Below are 20,670 nucleotides of genomic sequence, written 5' to 3' on the forward strand. Positions count from 1 at the left end.
CCGTGTCCCTAGCCTGTCCCTGACTGTTCGTGTTGTGTGAACTTCTTTATAATGTGATTGCTTTCCCTGCCTGATTATCATTTTGCCTCTGACGAAGATTCTTCTGGAATCAAAAGCTCAGGCCCCTTTAGAGTATAGACTCCATTTTACTCCTTTGGCACGCCACTGATATTCGATAAGCAGTTTTCAGCATTTTTGTGTTTGTTTGTTTTGTTTTTGCTACAGATAATTAGCCAATCACAAGACAGATATAATTCGATTCTAACCAATACCAAAATACGGTTGCCTGAATGTAAACTTTGGTGTGTTTGTGTTGTGTGTCGGCTGCAGTGTAGTTTGAAACAACAGAAACAGAAAAAAAGAAAGAGGCACGCAATGTGTGCTATATACGAAAAGCCTCACTTACCGAGAAAGTTGATCGCTTCCATTCTCCTCCCATGGCATGTTGTTGTCGATGGAAGCTAAAGAGAATGCTTTTAGCAAGTATACCAGTACCTAAAGAGGACCTGAGGAACCCGTTGTTTTGAATGCTGTGCTCGGTACGAGTTCAAAACGCAGTCGAAGTTATCAGAATGCCATTATAATAGAACTGATAGCTCTATAGAAAACTTGTTTAGGTCAGTAAAGGTTGCTGTAATGCAATCTTTGTGGAATTGACTCATTACATCTGAGCATTTTGAAAAACGTGTAGAGTACTTTCGTTTTGCATATAAATGTTAAGAAATAGTTTGAACTATGAAAATAAAAAAAGTATGGTTACTTCAACGATGTTGAATAGTTCGATTAGCCGTGATGCATAAAGTGAATTCATGAATTCATCTGACTAATCCTTACCGATTGATGATCACTTCTATAAGCCAACAGTTAAGCTGAACTGCTTTGGAGTGATAAGACAGGTAAACGATGAAAACTTGGTACATGTTGTATGCTATTATAATTATTATAAAATCCTGTAGCCAGAACTGATTTTACGATCATCTTTAACCTTTCAGAAAGTTCCATTTTTCAACTTAAATAGTAGCGATAGCTTGTAAGAGTAAATTAGCATCCCTCTGACTATTTTTGGTCAATATGCATACTCTTAACCCTATTCTAACTGGGTGGGGGGGGGGGGGTCAAATGGGTCAAATTGACCCCCCCCCCCACGTTTCGCGTCACGATTCTGCAACGCGCAAAGATTTTGCCGCGTCGTTTCACAACTTTTTTCATTGAAGTCTTCCGCATATTTTGAGACCAAATTTGCGACGTCTGAGTACACCGTTCTGAAGTTACGTAATGTTATGCAAATGCATGTCAACCGGAAAACAGCTCAAATTCATGATATCGTGTGCAAATTGAATGTAAATTGTGTTTTTGGGGTTAAATTGATATAAATTATAGTATTTCATCTTTGAACCATTGAAATTAATCAATTCTATATAGTGTAGATAAGCCTGAAAAAGTGCCTGCAACAAATTTTGAAAAACAACAGAAAACACAAGGTCGAACAATCAATAATATACATAAGAAATTAACAAAACAATAAAAAACAAAAGAAATTGGTTTTGACTGTGCTTTATTTTTAAATGAAAATTGGTTTATATGTCTTGAGGAATTTTGACACAAAAATTTAGCAATACTTCAGTCTTTTTTATGGAGTTATAGGTGAAAATATGATTTCATGCACAACTTTGCATAATCAATTTATTAAAAATAGAAAGGCAATATTTTTCTATTGTATGACCATGTAATCTTGTAGTTGACATCCAGCTCTATCTTCAGGAAAAATTTCGCAGCGATCGCGCGATCGGTGGCCGAGATCTGAAGGGGGGGGGGGGGGGGGTCACCCCCAGTAAAAACTCCTCCCAGTTAGAATAGGGTTAAGCCAGCTGGACAGAGCGATCAATGGGCGCGATTATCACCACGCGTGGTTAACCTAAACAATGCTCGGCCGGCTTGTTCGGTTTCAGTGTTGTTTATTTCCCCCTTTTAAAAACGAAGGTTCCTTAGTCCAGCCATTGTTTTCGCTTCCTGCTCAAGACATTGAACAGTTCAGCAAAGGTGAAGTTTAGATCACTAAACGGCGACATGAACTCATGATGATAATAGGACTTAGATCACAGCCGAAAGTGCGCTCCTTCATTACTCTAGAATGAGAAAGAATACCCTGTCTGTGTTCAAAGTTGGGTTACGGACGATGAAAAAAAAAAGGTTTGAATCATGAATTGTCGGATGACGTCGGCAGATTGATGATATAAATATTAGCGTATCATGGGAAAGATTACGTAATGATGAGCCCAATGATATCGCAGGGCTCCAAACTAATTTTTATTTTTGACCACCAAAATCATTGATTTCTATTTTTTTTTTTTGGTGGCCAAAAAAATCAAGAAAAACATAGGAAAAACTAAATCGGTCCTACTAAAAACAATTATTAAGCATTACTGACGTGACAGGTACCCATGTCTAAAATAAATGAATACAAAAGTAGATCATCTCAATCACCATTATTCTGAATTCTAAGATTTAGCAAATAGGCTTATAGATAATTATAAAAGTTGATGCCTATGCTATTAGGTGGTCAATGATTTTGGGATGAGAAAGTGGGAGCATTTCCAGATTGTTTGTTTTAGCATTGTAAAGAGCCGAAAGTTACCGCTATTCATTTCTGATTGTAAAAGCAATCATCCAACATTTACTATAGTATGTTAGAACCTTACGGAGCCGAATATTACCGTTAATCATTTTCAAATACACTGTATAAAAGCAAACAACCGACATTCATTTTAGCATCTTATGGAGCTGAATGTTACCCTTATTGATTTCCGAATGTGAAGCAAACATCCTCTATTTATTTAAGCATCATACTGAGCCTATGTATACCATTAATCATTTTCAAATGTGAAAGCAATAATCTGTGGTGGTATTCTGAACACCGTTTTATCTCTGTTGTAACTTGTGTTGTAACTTGTGTTGTAAGTCTGTGAGTTATAACACCGCTAAAACAGTTGTAAATCGGTATTCTGAAAACTGTTTTAACGGTGTTGTAAGTCATGATAACCACGCCCATCGCAATAATCATATCCAATAGGAAATATTGTTAGAAGTAGCATCTAAGACATTTCAACCAATAAGATTGCTCCCTTGGGTAAATGCGCCTTGCTCAACTCTGCGCGTTTTAACAAGCGCTCATTCTCTGGCGTGCGCACAAATAGGACAATGGTATGCGCAGGTAAAGAGAACCAGAGATAAAATAAAGTTACAACAGAAGCTTGATCATTATGCCTTCTTACCGGTTTTGACGTATAGTTGGTGCAGTAGGGGATTCGCAAAGCTATCTCAGATTGAGTCTTCTTATTTGAAATTTTGTTTAGAAAATAAGAAGATATCTGGCGTTCATAAGAGGAACCCAAATTTCATGGTTTATGGGGAACTAGACGCTTCTAAATTCAGTTAAGCCCTTGCAATGCCATGTTATTATTATCATCATTATTGTTGTTGTTGTTGTTGTCACTATCTTCACAAGATATCTCTTGGAGATCATTATCACGTCAAGTTCCATCATGGAACCTTAGACTTCTAATACTTTTCTTAGGATTCGCGCCATCCCCAGCAATAAATATTTTTGAAACACCCAAAGATACTGATAATGAATTCTTATTGGTGAAGGTGGTGAAATCATACTAAAAAATATTTAATATTTTGAAAGATATGTTTGAAATGAATAGTGCTTAAAACAAACTGCCGATGATGCCGGTAACCTTTCTGTTTGTGTTTTATCTATGTGCATAATTATACTACGCGTATGTACTTGCAATATGTTACTGTTACCAAATTTTGTATTGTGGAATGAGTTTACATTTTGTCAAACTGCTATATCTTTTGCCTTTCTGCGCATACATTGTTTTTATTTCTTTTCGTATATCTTGTTTATTTTGAACTCGCATACCACAATATTGAGTTAATGAATTATCTCACTATCTACCAAAACGAAAGTTACAACGGAGTTAAAACACCTTCCACCCTGTTTTATCTCAGAAGCATAAATTTACACGGGGCATGACTTACAACAGAAGATAAAACAGTTTTCAGAATACCGTGTAATCTAATGGGTGTTCAGGTTTGCGCCCACTGTTACGCGCGTGCGCATGCTTTAAGACAATGGTATGCGCGGGCAAAGAGTGCGCAAGATAAAACACAAGTTACAACAGAAGTTACAACAGAAGTTACAACAGAGATAAAACGGTGTTCAGAATACCGATTTGTTACAACAGACTTACAACAGAGATAAAACGGTCTCAGAATACCACCCCTGTTATTTATGTTAGCATTGTACCAGAGCTGCCAACCGTTCCGAAAAATTCGTATACGAAAAATCGAAGGGAATACGACAATATGAAAACGTCCTTAGAAAGTACGAATTCACAGTGGGGCAAAATAATGGGTAAAAATATAGCAAACGCACGTCGCATGTGCCATGTTATCTGTATTCAGCTGGGATATCGATGCAACGCGTACGCACCGTATGTGGAAAGCGCTGAATAGAAAAATGTGCGCACACGCATATCGCTGCTTGCGTACTGTGTACACCGAACAGAACTTCGCGCGCGTGAATCCCTGTCGCCTACGGACCCTGGATGTTTACATGGATAGCCGTGGTATCCCAATTAGCCAGCTGCCACTACAGTACCGTATGAGGCGGGGTGAAAGCGTCCCGTTGTGCAATGTCTGCTTCTTTTTCTCTTCTTTTCATCCTCTTGTCCCTTGCCTCCCAAGTACGAAATGATTTTTAGAGTGTTGTCTGTTTTTTTTTTTATAACGCTATTGCATCATTTTCTGCGAGGAAGTTGTAGAGGTGAGTTTCTGTTCGTGTATTGATGACTGATGTGCACTGCCCTCTGCAGTATGTGCAGGTGAAAAGCGTTCGAACTTTCTTTCCAGAGTATCGTGGAAACTCGATTATTTCTAGGCCTATTAAAGGAGATCTCATATAACAGAATACTTATAACAAACTATTTTCCCGTCAAAATGAATCAATTTCCTTTGTTTTGTATCGTTTATTGACTTGATCCCATAGGATCTCGTCGCAATACCGAGTTTTATATGTGTGTTTATTTTCGCGTAGCTTTCGGTGCTGCAAAACTTTTGCTAGGGCCTAAGCTTACTACTAAACTTCGTTTTATTTCCGCCGTTTCTCACACCTCGTTTAGTACGATTTCTTACATTTTATATCACTTTATCTGTTCCCTTTATACTTTGAAGTATTTAAACGTAATTCTCTTAGTGTCTCGCACTGTTATTTTCGTAACGGCGATTTCTCCGCTTCGCTGCAATCGAAGCGACGGAGTTTGATCCCAGTCGCTTCGATGTGCTATTTGCTGTCTTTTCTAAATGTTTGTGTTGTTGGGAGGTGTTGATACTTTGTATTTATTATTGAGTTTCCTAGGTATTTATCTCGAGGGATTATGCGTGTTTCTTAATGTTGATCATAGGAAAAGGCTAAAATGATCTTGAGTGATGTCTGATAGTGATGATAACTATGCTGGTGACTGGTGTAAAAAGACGGCTTCCTGTGAATGCTCAGCGTACGTGACGTTTGTTTTATTTCCCTTTCCCTCTAGTCTTCTTTCCCCCTTACTCTTCTTTCCCCTCTCAAGAATGATTAAAAAAAAAAGAAATTACGTACACCTCACAACAAAACGAACCATGTGCTATAGCAACTTTCGTAAAGTTAAATCTAAATGTTCAATATCAGCAAAGAATAAGGCGAAAACACGAATGACAATAAATAAAAGCGAAGAGATTGTGTATGCAGTCTCTTCGGCTCGAAGAAACTTGACACCCCACCCCTCTCCCTTGTGGAAATTTCCACAAAAGCAGGTGCCACACCCAGGTGCGTGCCAGACGAAAGAATGCGCGCATTGGAATAAACAGCGTGTAAGTATCCTGGAAATATCGATCGAAGAACCAGCTCATTAGTTGAATTAAAGGAAAAATTCCAAAGATATCATGGTTCTATGTCTATAGCCTTTCTTTTGGCGCATAGTAGGGAACATCGAAGAGTCGATTATAGTGTACTTGATCGAATATCTAATGTTCCCTGAACAATAACAAAAGGATTGATTATTTAGTCAATTAAAAATGCAATCACAGAAATACATGAAAGGTCTCGTATGCCCAGACAAATTCACTACGAGAAGGTCCAATGAGATGCAGTCATCACCTGGTTAGACAGCAAAATACAACGTGTAATGACAATTAATTTCAGTTCACGCGCATCAAAACTGCTTATTACTTTTCAAAGTTTTGGCTATCAACATTCGTTCGTGGGTGTATTTTGTTTGTTTGTTTGTTTGTTTTGTGTGTTTTTCCCTCGTGAAAGACGTAATGATTTCTTCATATCGAACGTAAATTGCATGTTTACCGTAAACAAGCCATTCAGCTCAGCTCAGCTATGGCGCATTCGATCCATCGAACTTGCAGTAACCTCTTATAGGCAGGAGCACATGGCGCATTCATTTAAACTTGAAAATGAAGCCACGTGTTTGCACCACATCGGCGCTTCCACACACAGCGCGGCATTTTGCGATCATCGTTATAGCAGACTTTCCGATTCCAGTCAGGGGAAAAGGAATTGGAATACTTCGAAAAATACTGATGTTTAAAATCCAATAAAATGAAAAAAGCCTGAAAACAACGCATGATTATGTTTTGATAGTACATAATTGGAAACACAGAACAGAGTTTTGCATCCGCTCACACAGAAGCTCTCTTGAGAAGATCAAGCATTCCCCGTCCCCTGCTAGAAAATGGAAGCTTCCATAATCAGCCCAGAAAGATTTTGGAGGTACATGTGTACAAACTTGCACTTGTACACATTGCGAGAAAGCAATCAATCAACGCTGAACATTGCGTAGTTTAGAATCTTTATCGTGCTGGTGACCAGCTGGATGCTTCGGCATGTGTCATAACGTTATGTTTAGAGCCTGTAGGCCTCATAGCAAAAAGAGGGAGATTGAAAAAAATACGAATTCTGGTGGAAAATACGAATTTTGGAGCTGCTGAGTACTAATTTGTGCTTCGAAAGGTTGGCAGCTCTGTCGTATACGGAGCAGAATTTAACAGTTAGTCATTTCCAAATATAAAAGCAAACATCCGACATCTATTTTATCATCGTACGGAGCCGAATGTCACTGTTATCCACTTGCGAAAGTGAAATGAGTCATCTGACAATTATTTCATCATATCGTACGGGGCCGAATTTTGAACGTCAAGGCAGACATCAGACAGTTTTGTGTGTGTGTGTGTGTTTTGTTTTGTTTTTGTTTTGTTTTTTACCATCAAACGCAGCCAAATGTTACTATTCATTTCGAAATGTAATACACATGTAGCAAATATCCGACATTTATTTTAGCATAGTACGGAACAGAATGTAACTGCTATTCACTTCCAAACGTAAAAGCAATCATGTGACATTAATCATTTTTGCATCTTCCGGAGCCGAATGTTATTGCTATTTATTTGCGAAAGTACATAGCAATATAAATTATAAGCAAGCATCCGACATTTATTTAAACATCGTACGGAGTTGAATATTATTATCATTCATTTCCGAAAGTCGAAGGGAGCTGATTGTTATTGTTATATTTCGAACGTAAAACCGAATATCAGACATTTATTTTATCATCGTATATACGGAGTTATTTTGGTTATTCATTTCCGAACGTCACAACAAACATGCGTTATTTATTTTAGCATCTTCCGGAGCTGAATGTTATTGCTATTTACTCTTGAACATAAAAGCAAACATCAGACATTTATGTTATCATATACACGGAGTTGAATATCATTGTGTTCATTTCCGAACCATCGAACGCAGCTGAATGTATACTGTTATTCATTTCGAAATTTAAAAGCGAACATCCGACAGTTATTTTAGCATCGTATGGAGCAGAACATTACTGCTATTCACTTCCGAACGCAAAATCGTATATACGGAGTTGAATATTTTTGTTATTAATTTCCGAACGTCACAGCAAACATTCGACATTTATTTTAGCATCTTCCGGAGCTGAATGTTATTGCCATTTACTCTTGAACATAAAGGCAAACATCAGACATTTATGTTATCATCGTATACACGGAATTGAATATTATTGTGTTCATTTCCGAACCATCGAACGCAGGTGAATGTTACTGTTATTCATTTCGAAATTTAAAAGCGAACATCCGACAGTTATTTTAGCATCGTATGGAGCAGAATATTACTGCTATTCACTTCCGTACGTAAAAGCAATCATCTGACATCTATTTTGTCATCTTCCGGAGCCGAATGCTATTGCTATTTACTTTCGAAAGTACAGGCAATCATCCGTCATTCATTTTATTATCGTAAGAAGTTGAATATTTTTGTTATTTATTTCCGAACGTCAAAGGGATCATTCGATATTTACTTTAGCATCTTCGGGAGCTGAATGTTATTGCTATTTACTTCCGAACGTAAAAGCAAACATCAGATATACATTGTATATTTTATAAACGTATATACGGAGTTGAATGTCATTGTTATTCATTTCCGAACATCAAAGCAATCATTGAACATTAATTTTACCACCGAACGCACCTGAATGTTACTGTTATTCATTTCGAAATCTAAAAGCAAACATCCAACAGTTATTTTAGCATCGTATGGAGCAGAATATTACTGCTATTCACTTCCGAACGTAAAAGCAATCATCTGACATTTATGTTAGCATTTTCCGAAGCCGAATGTTATTGCTATTTATTTTCGAAAGTAAAAGCAAATATCCGTCTTTTATTTTATCATCGTACGGAGTTGAATATTTTTGTTATTCATTTCCGAACGTCAAAGGGATCATTCGACATATAGCCTACTCAAGCATCTTCCGGAGCTGAATGTTATTGCTATTTACTTTCGAACGTAAGAGCAAACATCCGGCATTTATCTTATCGTCTTACGGAGTTGAATATTATCATTTACTTCCGAACGCCAAAGCAAACATTCGGTATTTATTCCAGTATCATACGGAGTCAAATGTCACCGTGATTCATTTCTAAAATCAAAAGTAAACATGCGACATTCATTTTTGCGTCTTACGGAGCCGACTGTTACCGCTGTTCATTTTCAAAAGTAAAGGCAAACATCCGACTTTTTTTGTAGCCCGATTGGGCCACCGAATTTTCAGCAATGAAATTTTGGTGGCGCAGGTCGTTAAAAGTCGTGAATAGCGAGATGATCGTAACCGATGTCGATATGTTCTAATAATTATTGATACTTGAGTGATGAACGCATGTGCACAACTTCCGCAGGTGTACTTCTTTAGAAAGTAGCGAACAATCAAGGCAGTGGACATCAGAGTGTGATTAAATCGAAAAGAAGCCCCTGAAATCGGAATTTGATGAAAATGGGCAAAGTCGGAACTCCATGAAATGTATTTTGATTGAGCGGTCAAAATAAAGCTTAACGGGAATGTGCCCTTGAATACCCTCGTCCACCCTCGTCCACCCTCGTCCAACCCGCGTCAATCGAGACGCAAATTCCCGAGGATGGATTATCCGTGCGGGCGGATGGACTCGTCCACTGAACGCGTATACCCGCGGGTACCCGCGGGGATACGCGTCAGTGGCCTCGTCCAGATCTCGGAAAAGCGTGACGTTTCCCGCGGTCGGCACTGTATCTATGGCAACAGCAGGACTATTTATGACCACCCTGCTCAAAACCCACAAAAAGTCACAGATTGGGATTCTAGCTGTGATGAACCAAAATATGTCATTTCGATTGACCAATTCAAATTTTTGAGGTTTATATTACGTGAGAGTGTAATCTTTTCTCTAACTCTTGTCAGAATTGGGTGGTTCAAATCAACACAGCAGCAGTTTTTCTCGACTATATTTTTGGCGGCTAAGCACTACTTTCACCAGGAAATTAATACATATGCACATCATGCCTGTGTGGTCCTTATCTTTAAATCCTCTTTTTGGCCTTCTCTATGAAACTGCCAACTCCGAACTCTCTTTGTTCAATCACTTTTTGAATAAGATAGAATGGTGCTATTCCAATGAGTCATATATCATTTTGAAGCTTAGAGCTTACTCTTTTAATTATGTAAGAAAGTGGAAATTCATTTCTGCAGAATTTTTGTAGATTTTGAGCTTGGCAGGCTTATTTTTCTGTCTAAGAGCTGCCAAAGGTTTAGCCTGTTGAATATGGTTCAAATTTTCCTATAACACACATTCCCCATGTACTGCAACCCATGATTACTCGGGACTCGTCTTCAATGGGGTAAGAGTCCTGGTCCATGACTTTGCTCTGATTGTTGGTTTTTCTTGTACTTGCACTAGGCCCATTAATGAGACACTAGTTCAGTGCGTGACCAGCAGAGCAAGTGAAAACTCATCCGGTGCTGTGATTCTCAACTTTGATGGGGCCGTAAGGCAATCCATTCAGCGGTTTACCTACAGATCGAACCCTACCATCGCTGATGTCCAAGGGCTAAAAAGTATTGCATCGTAAGTACAATTCTTCAGTCATATGTGACCATTTTTTAAGCAGAGAAACTTTGAAATAAGATAACTTTTATAGTGTAGGGGTGTTGTGAAATATGGAACTTTCCTCATTTAATAAGCATTCTACATTAATGAATTGACCAATTGTGTTTGAATACCTCTTCCCTTCACGCGTGCCTGCATCTCAGCTAAAAGCCAATTTCTCAAAGTGTGTAGATACCTATAAATATCAAACACAGTGGTTTTTCTTTCTTTCTCTTTTTAGGGGGAAGTTTGCTGTTTAGGTAAAGTGTGCTATAAAGTGTTACAACATCTGGAAAACTTCAGAGTCTCAGCTAGAGTCTAACCAAAATGTGATATTCCATGTTCAGTGATTCTAAAGGTTTTTGTGGTGACAGAACCTGTTTGTTACTTCTATTCTCTCTTTGATCATTGTCCTTTTTTCCTTGATTCCTTGCCTCTATCCAACACACCCATGTTCCCATGTTTCCTTCCTGTTTCCGTAGAATCTGCTCAGCATCAGTGTTGTGTTCTCACCCCCAAGTTACCGGCACAACACAATAATGGTTGCACACATTTCACAGTAGTGTTGTGGGGCTGTTGTTGTTGATGGTTTATTTTTATTTTTCATTTTTTGTGCTGAATTCTCCTTGTTGATACTAGAAAAGGGTTGTCTTCCATAAAGAGTGGCAATTTTTAGCAGTGAACTGATAGGGTCACTGGAGTGTGACCCTTGGTATACCCCTGACATTGTTTTGTTGATTTTTGTGTGTGTTAAATTTACAGATATCATTTGCTTAAAATAGACTTCAATATCACTATCATGTCCATCCTCACCTATTCAATACATTGATTATTTTATTTTCTTCTGCCCATGTATATCAACTGGTGCCAATGGGAAGTATGTAACACTCATATCCTTGTTCCTTTCTTTCTTCTTCTTTTTGGTGTGTCGATGATAGTGGCGGAATCAACATCACCATAAGAGGGGAAGGATTTGGTATCGTCCAGACGGCTCTCTTGATAGCGACCCTCGCCACGGAGCCACCAGTATCCAGCACAGTGGTAGGAGTTGCCTTCACATGTTTTGCACCTTCCCCCCAACACACATACAAAAAACAACAACAGACAAACAAACAAACAACAACAGACAAACAAACAAACAAAAGTGAAAAACGAAAACCAACAGAAGGACATCACATTGATCAGTTATGGCCAATTTGTAATCGCAAGTCTTGGGCCTGGAAGGCATTCCAGCGTAATTCTACTACTCTGTGGCAAACATGAATGTACAGAGAATGCAGTACAAGGGGTGGCCAATGGAGACATCTTTGAACGGGATTCTTAGTTCGTCCCATCTTTGAACACTGGCTGCTGAAAAGCTGTGAAGGTAGAGGACAGTACAGCTTACCGAACCCATGCCCTGAAATTACGTACAGTGAAACTCTCATTTTTGAAGGTGAAGATGAAGTATTTGAGGCAAACTGGCAGATTATTTTAAATTTTGGAGAGATTCGACAAATGACATGAAAGTTCCCACATACTTGTGGGTTCATGGGAAAATGACACAAGATAGTTGGAGGTATGGGATATGGCTGAGTGACTGCCGGTATATCATTTCAGCAAATGGAGTTGATTTTACAAGTGGTTCAGAGTTATGCACCTATTGCATTGTTCCAAGTGGGGTAAAGAAAAGGTCTGGAAGGAATTGAGTTTGCATGTAAGTAATTCCTCAGTTTCAAGGAGATGTTAAGAAACTAGTATGTGAGATATATCATATTTGATGGAGTGGATGGCAAGATTGCCAGATTGCTTCTTTTGAATATCTGGCATCTGCCCATGGCACATGCCAGATTGCTTCTTTTGAATATCTGGCATCTGCCCATGGCACATAAAAAACTTTTGCAGCTAACAATGTACTGGACTTTATTTTGTTTTTCTCCCAAGCACTGTATACCCAAAGGGGACAATGAACTGGTATGCCCAAGCCCAAGCCTATCCGCCAACCAGTCATCTCGAAGACGGCGCAGTAGAGAGGTGGGACGAAAGAGGAGGAGGAGGAGGGATGTGGAGGAGGCGAGTCTCACCCTGTCGCTTGACGGATTTGAGATTGACCTCCCAGGGACGCTTGCCATCTACTCCGACCCTGTCTACGATCTCTTTGACGGCCTGAGGCCAATCGCTGCAGACACGGCACTGAAGCTCACGGTGAGTTGACGTGCAGACTGGTAAAGATGAAAGTATTGAAACCTGGAATGCTTTCATTCATCACTCTGCATTTATGTTGTCGCTCTAGCTATAATTTCATGTGCATTTTTTTCCCTTTTTTATTGACAAAATGTGACCTTACCAAGAGTCAAGAGTAATTGTTTGATTGATTGATCAATTATTTTTTTTTTTTGTCCACAATGGAAATTCTTCATACATTGAATATTACAACAGATGTACTTAAAACACATTACAGTACACCCAAAGACATATCACATGGTGCAACTAAAAATGAAACATACTAATATACGATATCACATACATCGCAACAATGTAATACATTCGCCAAACATTTACAATCGAAACAAGAACCATTGATATATATCATTTTATGCAATTATCCAACTTAAGAAAAAAAAATGCATGATAAAGTAAAAAAAATAGGATTTGACATTTTTTGTTTTGTGTTTGTTTTTACCGTGATCTTTTGGCAGGGATTGAATCTGGACAGCGCTGTTACTAAGTCGGATGTGCAGGTCAAGATTGGCCCAGAGGATTGTAAGGTGCTGAGTATTGAGGCCGACCAGTTGTACTGTGAGCCTCCCCTCACTCAGCCCGCTGCGGGTGATGAGCTTGGAGTCCTTGGAAATGGCACCTTCCAACAGTACCCAGCAGTCACCGTGAGTGTCTTGTTTAAGTGATGACAGTAAAATTGTTCAATATTCAGTGTCCATAGCCAAGAGAGGGGGACATTTGACCAGTGTCAGTCCAGAAACAAACAATCAAACAAACCCCCCCAAAAAAAATCAGGGTAAAGTATATCTTTTTTGCAAGGGCATGATTACATGAAATATGTTGTGTACATTCAAGCTTTCATTTTAGAACAATCATTCAATTCAGGATGAGAGATTTCTTGTAATATGTTGCCACATGGCACGGAATTGTTGTGTGTCTGAGTATGATATTGCAAGTGATGCAGAAACGATTTAATGAAGATAAAAACCTAGAGCAACAGATGAAAGGAATCGGTTTAATCTGCAGCCTGCGGGGAGGAATATCTTGATAGCTTGAGAGAATATTAACAAATTCACAATTCTTTATCTAGATTTGGAATTGTTAATCTATTAATGTCCTATTAAAAGAGAACATCTACCCGGTATCAAATCAACTGTTGTACAAGTTCTCAGTGAGCTGCCCACATAGTAAGTGTAGTGACCCCTCAGGACAGAATCTCTTCAGAACCAGTTAAGTGTCTGGGTATGGTGTATAATAAGTTTAAGGGGCCACGAAATTAAAATTAAGCTGTATGTTTATCCCCTCAGGTACTACATGGAAGCAACCTTCGCTTCCATCTGGGCTACGTGAACTATTCGACGGGCAGCTCCTTCAGCATCATCATGGTCATCGTGGTCGCCGTCCTGGTCGTCGTGGCGGTCATCTTCATCCTCATCGCCGTCTCCATCTACGGGCGGCGGGTGCACCAGGACAAGCTGAAGTCGGCAGAGGACGCCCTCATTCGGCTGGAGGTGCGCCTGAAGGACAAGGCCACGGAAGGTGAGGCATGACCCAGTGCGGTGTGAGTTGAGGCCTACAGCAGCCATCAGGCTCAGAGGAGAGGACCACTAACTCTCACTTATGAGGTCCGTGGTTCAAGTCCTCTCGCAATAAATTGGCAGTTTTGTCCGTAGGCAACGCACTTTACTAAATTGCCATCGCCTAGAAATTTGACAGAGCATTAGACACCAAAGTAAACAAAAAGTTCTGTAAATATTTGTCCTACTAATCGAAGTAGACTACTTGAATCCATACATTGTACATGTACATCAAGAAAGATAAGCGTGTATTCAAAGAGGATTACTGTGTTACATGCAGGAAACCTTGTTTGCTAATTTTTGTCACATCAAGGCAAGGGTTGGGGGAAATCTGGTGTTTGTGTGCAAATTTGTAAAATCTTAAGGCTTCAGTCCACACAACATTAGCAAAGAAGCTTTACACATGTACTCCGCAAGAAGCTTTTTCATCTCATCCCCCGCTGACACATTTTCTGAAAAACCTTTGTGAAAGTAAAGAGAAAGGAATTTAAAACATGTTTGCCCACTAATTTGAAGATCGAAATGCATGAGTCTACACATTGCTAGAGTAGATTGCATACACGTAAACACATCTCGGGGGACCTATTCTCATCTTCATCTCAATACTCATTTTCTGCTTATCTTTGCAACATTTAACTTCAGCGAAAGGAAGTGACTTCCAGCAGTGTGTGTTTTGCTCTAATTTGCAGATCAAAATGCTTTCAAGTCCGTAAATCTGAAAAGAAGCTTTATTAATTTAACCTCAGGAAACTTTTCCATGTTATCTCCTGCTTAGGAGGCCATTATAATGCTATTTTAATACCAGAACAATGATTTTGTCCTCCAGTTGTGCTCGAGTCTGACAAATGTTATAGAACAAGGCATTAGCCCTGAACAATGTAAGAGGGTTAGGAAGGGATGGGGGGGGGGGGGGTGGGAGGGGGAAGGCAGTGATTGAAGGACATGACAGTCAGTTCTTCCCTCACCTTTAAGCTTCCCCCTTTTTTCTTGAATCAGAACATAGGATTATGGTTTCCTTCTTGACAAAACCAAAATCTGATTAGCTGATGAATGGCATTAGCAGTGGAAATCTGAAAGTATAAAGCTGCCAAGCTCACCTTCACTCACAGTGGTGTTACGAGTCATTTGTCACTGTGGGTATTTTTCCCCCTAATTGAGTGTTTGAATTATAGGAAAACATTTCCTCTGGATTTTGTTATGTTTTTTTGTTGTTTTGTTTGTTTGTTTGTTTTTTGTTTGGGAGGGGGATTTGTTATGGCATGAGAAGTAAGAGGATTTGTTATGCAAGCAGGTTCTCGTCTCGCAAAAGCGATTGCGGTGGGCAAGGCACTGAATGGTACAGAGGCTCTGCTATGACTGATAGAGCCAATTAGAACTTAGGCTTTGGAGTTGAAGGCTGTAACTGTGGATGTTGCATTGTATGTTGTGACTCTTATTTCAAAAGTGCAATTCCACACATTTATGTTGGCTTTAATAAATAGAGTAAAACCTGTGATATAGAATGATAAAACTTTCATCATACAGTTAAGAAGTTAATTGGATTTATAGAGTTTCACATTTTCTTCAACTGCATGCAACTTGGAAGAGGTGATGATGTCATCAGCTGACAACTTTCCCATTGTTATCAACATCAAATGTTAGGAAAATCATGCTGTGTAGCAAATGCAGCCACTATCCCCCCCCCCCCCAAGTAATTGTTTCAAAGTGATTACTAGATTACAATACTTATTGGTGTGATAAATACATCTTATTCTGAAGAAGATTTTTGTACAGATCATTGGGAGACTTGTATTACAGTGGATGATATCACTGCTGCCAATTTGAGCATATTTCAAACATATGGTTGACATAAATATCATTGATTTTTTTTTTTATTTCAGAGACTGAAATTTTTGGTTGTCTTATACAAGGTTTAAATTTAGGTTTAATTGTAATAAACCTCTACCATTCTGTTTGTTTGATTTTACTGTGTTCAGTAAAGTCAACTTTATACACAAGGTGTAAAACTGCATTTTTGACTATTTACAGTGAACTTACAAAACGTCATGTAATTTGATTTGTAAAAGTACACATACATGGTACCAGTGAATATGTTTACCCTTATCTCTAGTGTTCTCTAGTGAAATTATCAATTTTACAAATTAGTAGATATTTTTTTTCTCAGTGTTTCGGTTTGTGAACTACGGCCTTTTGCATAACGACATTTACGAAAGGTAGACATACTGTTACCTAGTAACCATGGCAGCAGCCACAATGCTCAGAGTTGACTCAATATGGCCTAGCTGTTTCATTATTAAATTACAGTGACTGTAAGTTACAGTTGGTGTTATTAGTGCTGAATTAATGAGCGTTTGTAGAGGTTTTGCCTTCTCAAAAGCTAAGGTGATACTGAATGAATGACAAATCTAGAGAAGGCATGAAATTGAAATCACAATGCTCGCGGACTTTGAATGAATGATGGACGGCCAATAATCTCTTCTCCACCACATGACAGCCTTCCACGACCTCCAGCGGGACATGTCTGGCCTGAAGGAACAGCTTGAAGGAGTGGGCATGCCGTTTGTCAGTGGGGCGGATTACATCAGGAACATGCTTTTCTGGGGTCTGAAGGTTCAACCCATGACTAAGGACCCGGAGGTAAACTCAAAATCACTTCTTGACAGCGACAGACATACCTTGGTCCCTTTCTTCTTTTCTTTTCTTTTTTTTTTTCGGTATTAGCCCCACATAATCTGGTTTTATCAAATGTGAATGTTTTTTCTTCATATTTGTTTATGTCTGTTAGATCGAACTCTTTGTCTACATGTGCATTTTGATGTAATGTATTTAAGCAGATAGTGAAGGAGTGCTTGCAGTTCTTGTTGTGTTAAAGTGACAGCCCGGCTCAATGCCCACAACAAGTAGACCAAGATGAATTTACGAATTTCCACTTTTCTACATAGTTTGAAAGAGTAAGCTCTAAGCTTTAAAATGATATATTATACAGTGATGCCCAGGATAGAGTGCGTTAATGAAGGTGCGGCGCACTCTCGAGTATTGACAATGGTGCAACATGCACGAGGCGCAGCCACGAAATAATCCTGTGCACCATTTGTTTTATAAAATGGGTCGAAAACTAACAGCATTTTTCACGTACCTTTGTGGGTCAATACCAGTCAGCTACATGTAGCACTCGCTCAAAAGTCAAGATGTCCGAAGATGTTCGTCCCAAACATTTACGCATGTCGCACTCGGAAATCCCGCACATATAAGTACTGTACGTATAAGAGTATACGTACGCCACATGTTATGCACAAGAAAGGCCGGCTGGCAGCCCGAACTAGAAGTTGTTTACAGGTTTGATAGCGAGTATAGTAGTGCGTGACGCACTTGTAACAACTGATTGTGTAAACATTGTGACGTCAGGCCGTGCATGTTAGTAAAATAATGCACGCGCAAGTGACTCATTTCAGCGCTTCCAATTGGCTACATTCTTGAACCCATTTTATAATGTCATTTCAAGCATGGGAGTCCAAGAATAAAGTTCATTGTTCTCTTTGATGTCCAATCGTCATTCCTTCCTCCTCAATTTTTTTTTACTGTTATCTGTTTTGCTTTGGCCCCATTTACTATCTCAAGACGCCAATGAATTTATACCCAATGCAATTAGCTGGTGCTCATAGAGATGTTAAAGGAATAGTATAGCTTTGGTTGAGATGAGGATTCAGATTGTAACTTTTTGTAAGATAATGAGAAACCTTTTGTGAAATATGAAAGAACATACAATTCAAAGAAGAATTCAAAGTTAATTAATTGATGAAAATTGGCTTTGAAATGTCTGAGATAATGAAAAAAAAAATCAAAGTGAAGCAAAGTGGTCCTAACAATAGGTGAGTCCCACCTTTTATTAGGACCTCTTTGTTTTTGGATATCTCAGCCATTTCAAAGCAAATTTTCATTAAATAAAATTTAAATCGCTCTTAGAATTGATGCTCTTTCATTGCTCTATTTCCTAGAAGGTTTCTCATAATCTCACTAAAAATATGGAAACCTGAACCCCCATCTCAACCAAAGCTATACAGACCCTTAAATGGCGCTCCAAGAAGTAAAGTTTACTGTTCTCTCTGATGTCCACTCTTGTCTTTGCCCCCCCCCCCCCACAGTGTTTTGATTCCTTTCAGTTCTGCTTTAACCCTATTACAACCACATTCTCAAAGCATCAATATGACGTAATACACCAAGCAATTAGCCAGTGGTAAAAGAAGTATTAATAGCATTCCAAACATGGTAGTCCAAGAAGTAAAGTTCAATGTTCTCTTTGGTGTGTCCCCTCTTACCTTCTTTCCCCCTCCTCACCACTAAGCTACCCCAGGAGCATGTCAGACAGGCCATGCTGGCGTTCTCGAAGCGTCTCGGAGAGAAGGACTTCCTCATGAGTTACATCCGGGAGCTGGACGATGCCAAGTCGCTGCAGCAGAAGGACAGGTCAGTTTCGACCGCTTGAAGTCAACGATCTCACCCTCAACCCCACTCGTGTGGAATCGGAACTGAATCATATTGTTGTTCATTCAATTGTTAAAGGGATTGTGTAGTTTTGGTTGAGACCTAATTTCACGTTTCTAACATTTTTTGGTGAGATGATGAGAAACATCTTATGAAATATGAAAAGAGCATGTAATTCTGTGAGGAATTCAATGTTTATTTGATGAAAATTGGTTTCGAAATGGCTGAGATATCCAAAAAAGAGCGAGTCTAATAAAGTGTGGGACCCACACTTTATTAAAATCGCTTTGTTTTACTTAGTTTTTGGATGTTTCAGACATTCCAAACCCGATTTTCATCAAATAAACTTTGAATTCCTCTTAAAATGGTATGCTCTGTACTATATCATAATTGTTTTCTTGGTATCTTGCAAAAAGTTAAAAGCCCAATTCTCATCTCCACCAATACTGTACCATCCCTTTAAACTGTATTTCACATTTTTAATGTTCAATAATCTCTTTCCAAGTCCATTTTACCGCCATTTCTCTTCGGCTAGCAGATGAAAATGGGATTTATTTCTTTCGTGCAAAAGGTCTTAAAAGGTCAATCCTGAAAGGTTAACAGTAAAGATCACTGAATTCTGTTTGTGAAGGGGTGGCCATACACGTGGTGGTTTATAGGAATCACAGTGCGGAGATCACGTGGGAAAGCACAGGCTTTCCAGTCAACTGTATAAGGCAGTCAGTATGGTCTATTTTTTGTTTGGATTATGTGATGTCATATTGAAAACCACATGGTTTCTGGTGTAATTCAGCACCTTTCATCATCATATTGTCTTAATTCTTATCGCACTGGTACGTGTACTTCCACAAACTTTGGTTTTGTTTTGTTTTTCTGTTCTCTTTCAACCCACTGCCTATCTGGGACCTGGCAAGTCCTGGATTAAAAGTTTATGGTGATTTCAGAGTATGGTAGACAATTATTTCAAACAATGTCGGTGTAAGTTCATCTGATGAAGTGAGTCTGCTGCCATCTTTTTTCACTCACTTAGGGTCAATATTGCATCACTCTTGACTGTGATCCTGACAACAGAAGGGAAATTCCATTACCTCACAAAGTAAGTACGCGGACCTTGGACATGTCATGTTCATCATGAGGGATTCTGTCAGAGTAACTGATTTCCAGGCAGGGCAATAAATGCACCTGTTATCTGCTACTGTTTACTTTTCTCTCTCTCTCATTTTTATATTTATGTGTCTGTTTATTGTTTTTTTTTTTGTTTTTTTTTTGTTTTGCTGATGTGATTGGTATTGTTAATATCATCAAATGTTCATAGCTGTCTTTATCAAAAATTGATAGTTATATCTATAGCTATTATCTATCTCCAAGACATTCTTTATATTCATCCATATATTCATCTATCTATCCATCTATCAATCTACTTCTCTGTTGAGGAGCTGTTAAGGCCCAGTGGATAAAACCAGAGACTCTCAGTGACAAGGTCCCTGGTTCAGGGCCCCTGCTGGCTCCAGGGGTTGAGCCCCTTAGACTGTATCCTCATTTTTTATAGTCCTTTGGATAAGACTTCAAGCCTTCAGTCCTGTGGTTGCTAGCTTTTGATAAAAGCACTCATTGCTTCCTTAGCAGCCATATAAAACTATCTAGAACGTAGTATCCATCTATCTATCTATCTATCTATCTATCTATCTATCTATCTATTTCTCTATCAATCTATCTACCTCTCTCTATCTGCTTTCTCTATCTATCTATCTATCTATCTATCTATCTATCTATCTATCTATCCATCTATCTATCTATATTTACAAGTATCTATTTCTCTTCCTATCTATCTATCTATCTATCTATCTATCCATCTTTCTGTCTGTCTGTTTCTCTATTTCTC

General features: G+C 38.8%; 1 protein-coding gene across 1 annotated transcript in view; it reads left to right on the top strand.

Moving 5' to 3' along the window:
- The window catches only part of LOC139717617 (plexin-A2-like), a gene marked incomplete at its 5' end in the record, with an annotated part of 115,159 nt that overhangs the window by 77,109 nt on the left and 17,380 nt on the right, over positions 1-20,670 (top strand). Inside the window, 8 exons of the mRNA XM_071629124.1 lie at positions 10,342-10,509; positions 11,469-11,571; positions 12,454-12,714; positions 13,209-13,394; positions 14,037-14,268; positions 16,801-16,943; positions 18,649-18,770; positions 19,819-19,884. Coding sequence (XP_071485225.1) covers positions 10,342-10,509; positions 11,469-11,571; positions 12,454-12,714; positions 13,209-13,394; positions 14,037-14,268; positions 16,801-16,943; positions 18,649-18,770; positions 19,819-19,884 — 1,281 coding nt within the window. The remainder of the gene's footprint in view (positions 1-10,341; positions 10,510-11,468; positions 11,572-12,453; positions 12,715-13,208; positions 13,395-14,036; positions 14,269-16,800; positions 16,944-18,648; positions 18,771-19,818; positions 19,885-20,670) is intronic.

The sequence above is a fragment of the Diadema antillarum genome, unplaced genomic scaffold (assembly GCF_040938485.1).
Source record: "Diadema antillarum isolate AM-2024a unplaced genomic scaffold, OU_Dant_1.0 scf00000078, whole genome shotgun sequence".
In the NCBI taxonomy this organism is placed as follows: Eukaryota; Metazoa; Echinodermata; class Echinoidea; order Diadematoida; family Diadematidae; genus Diadema; species Diadema antillarum.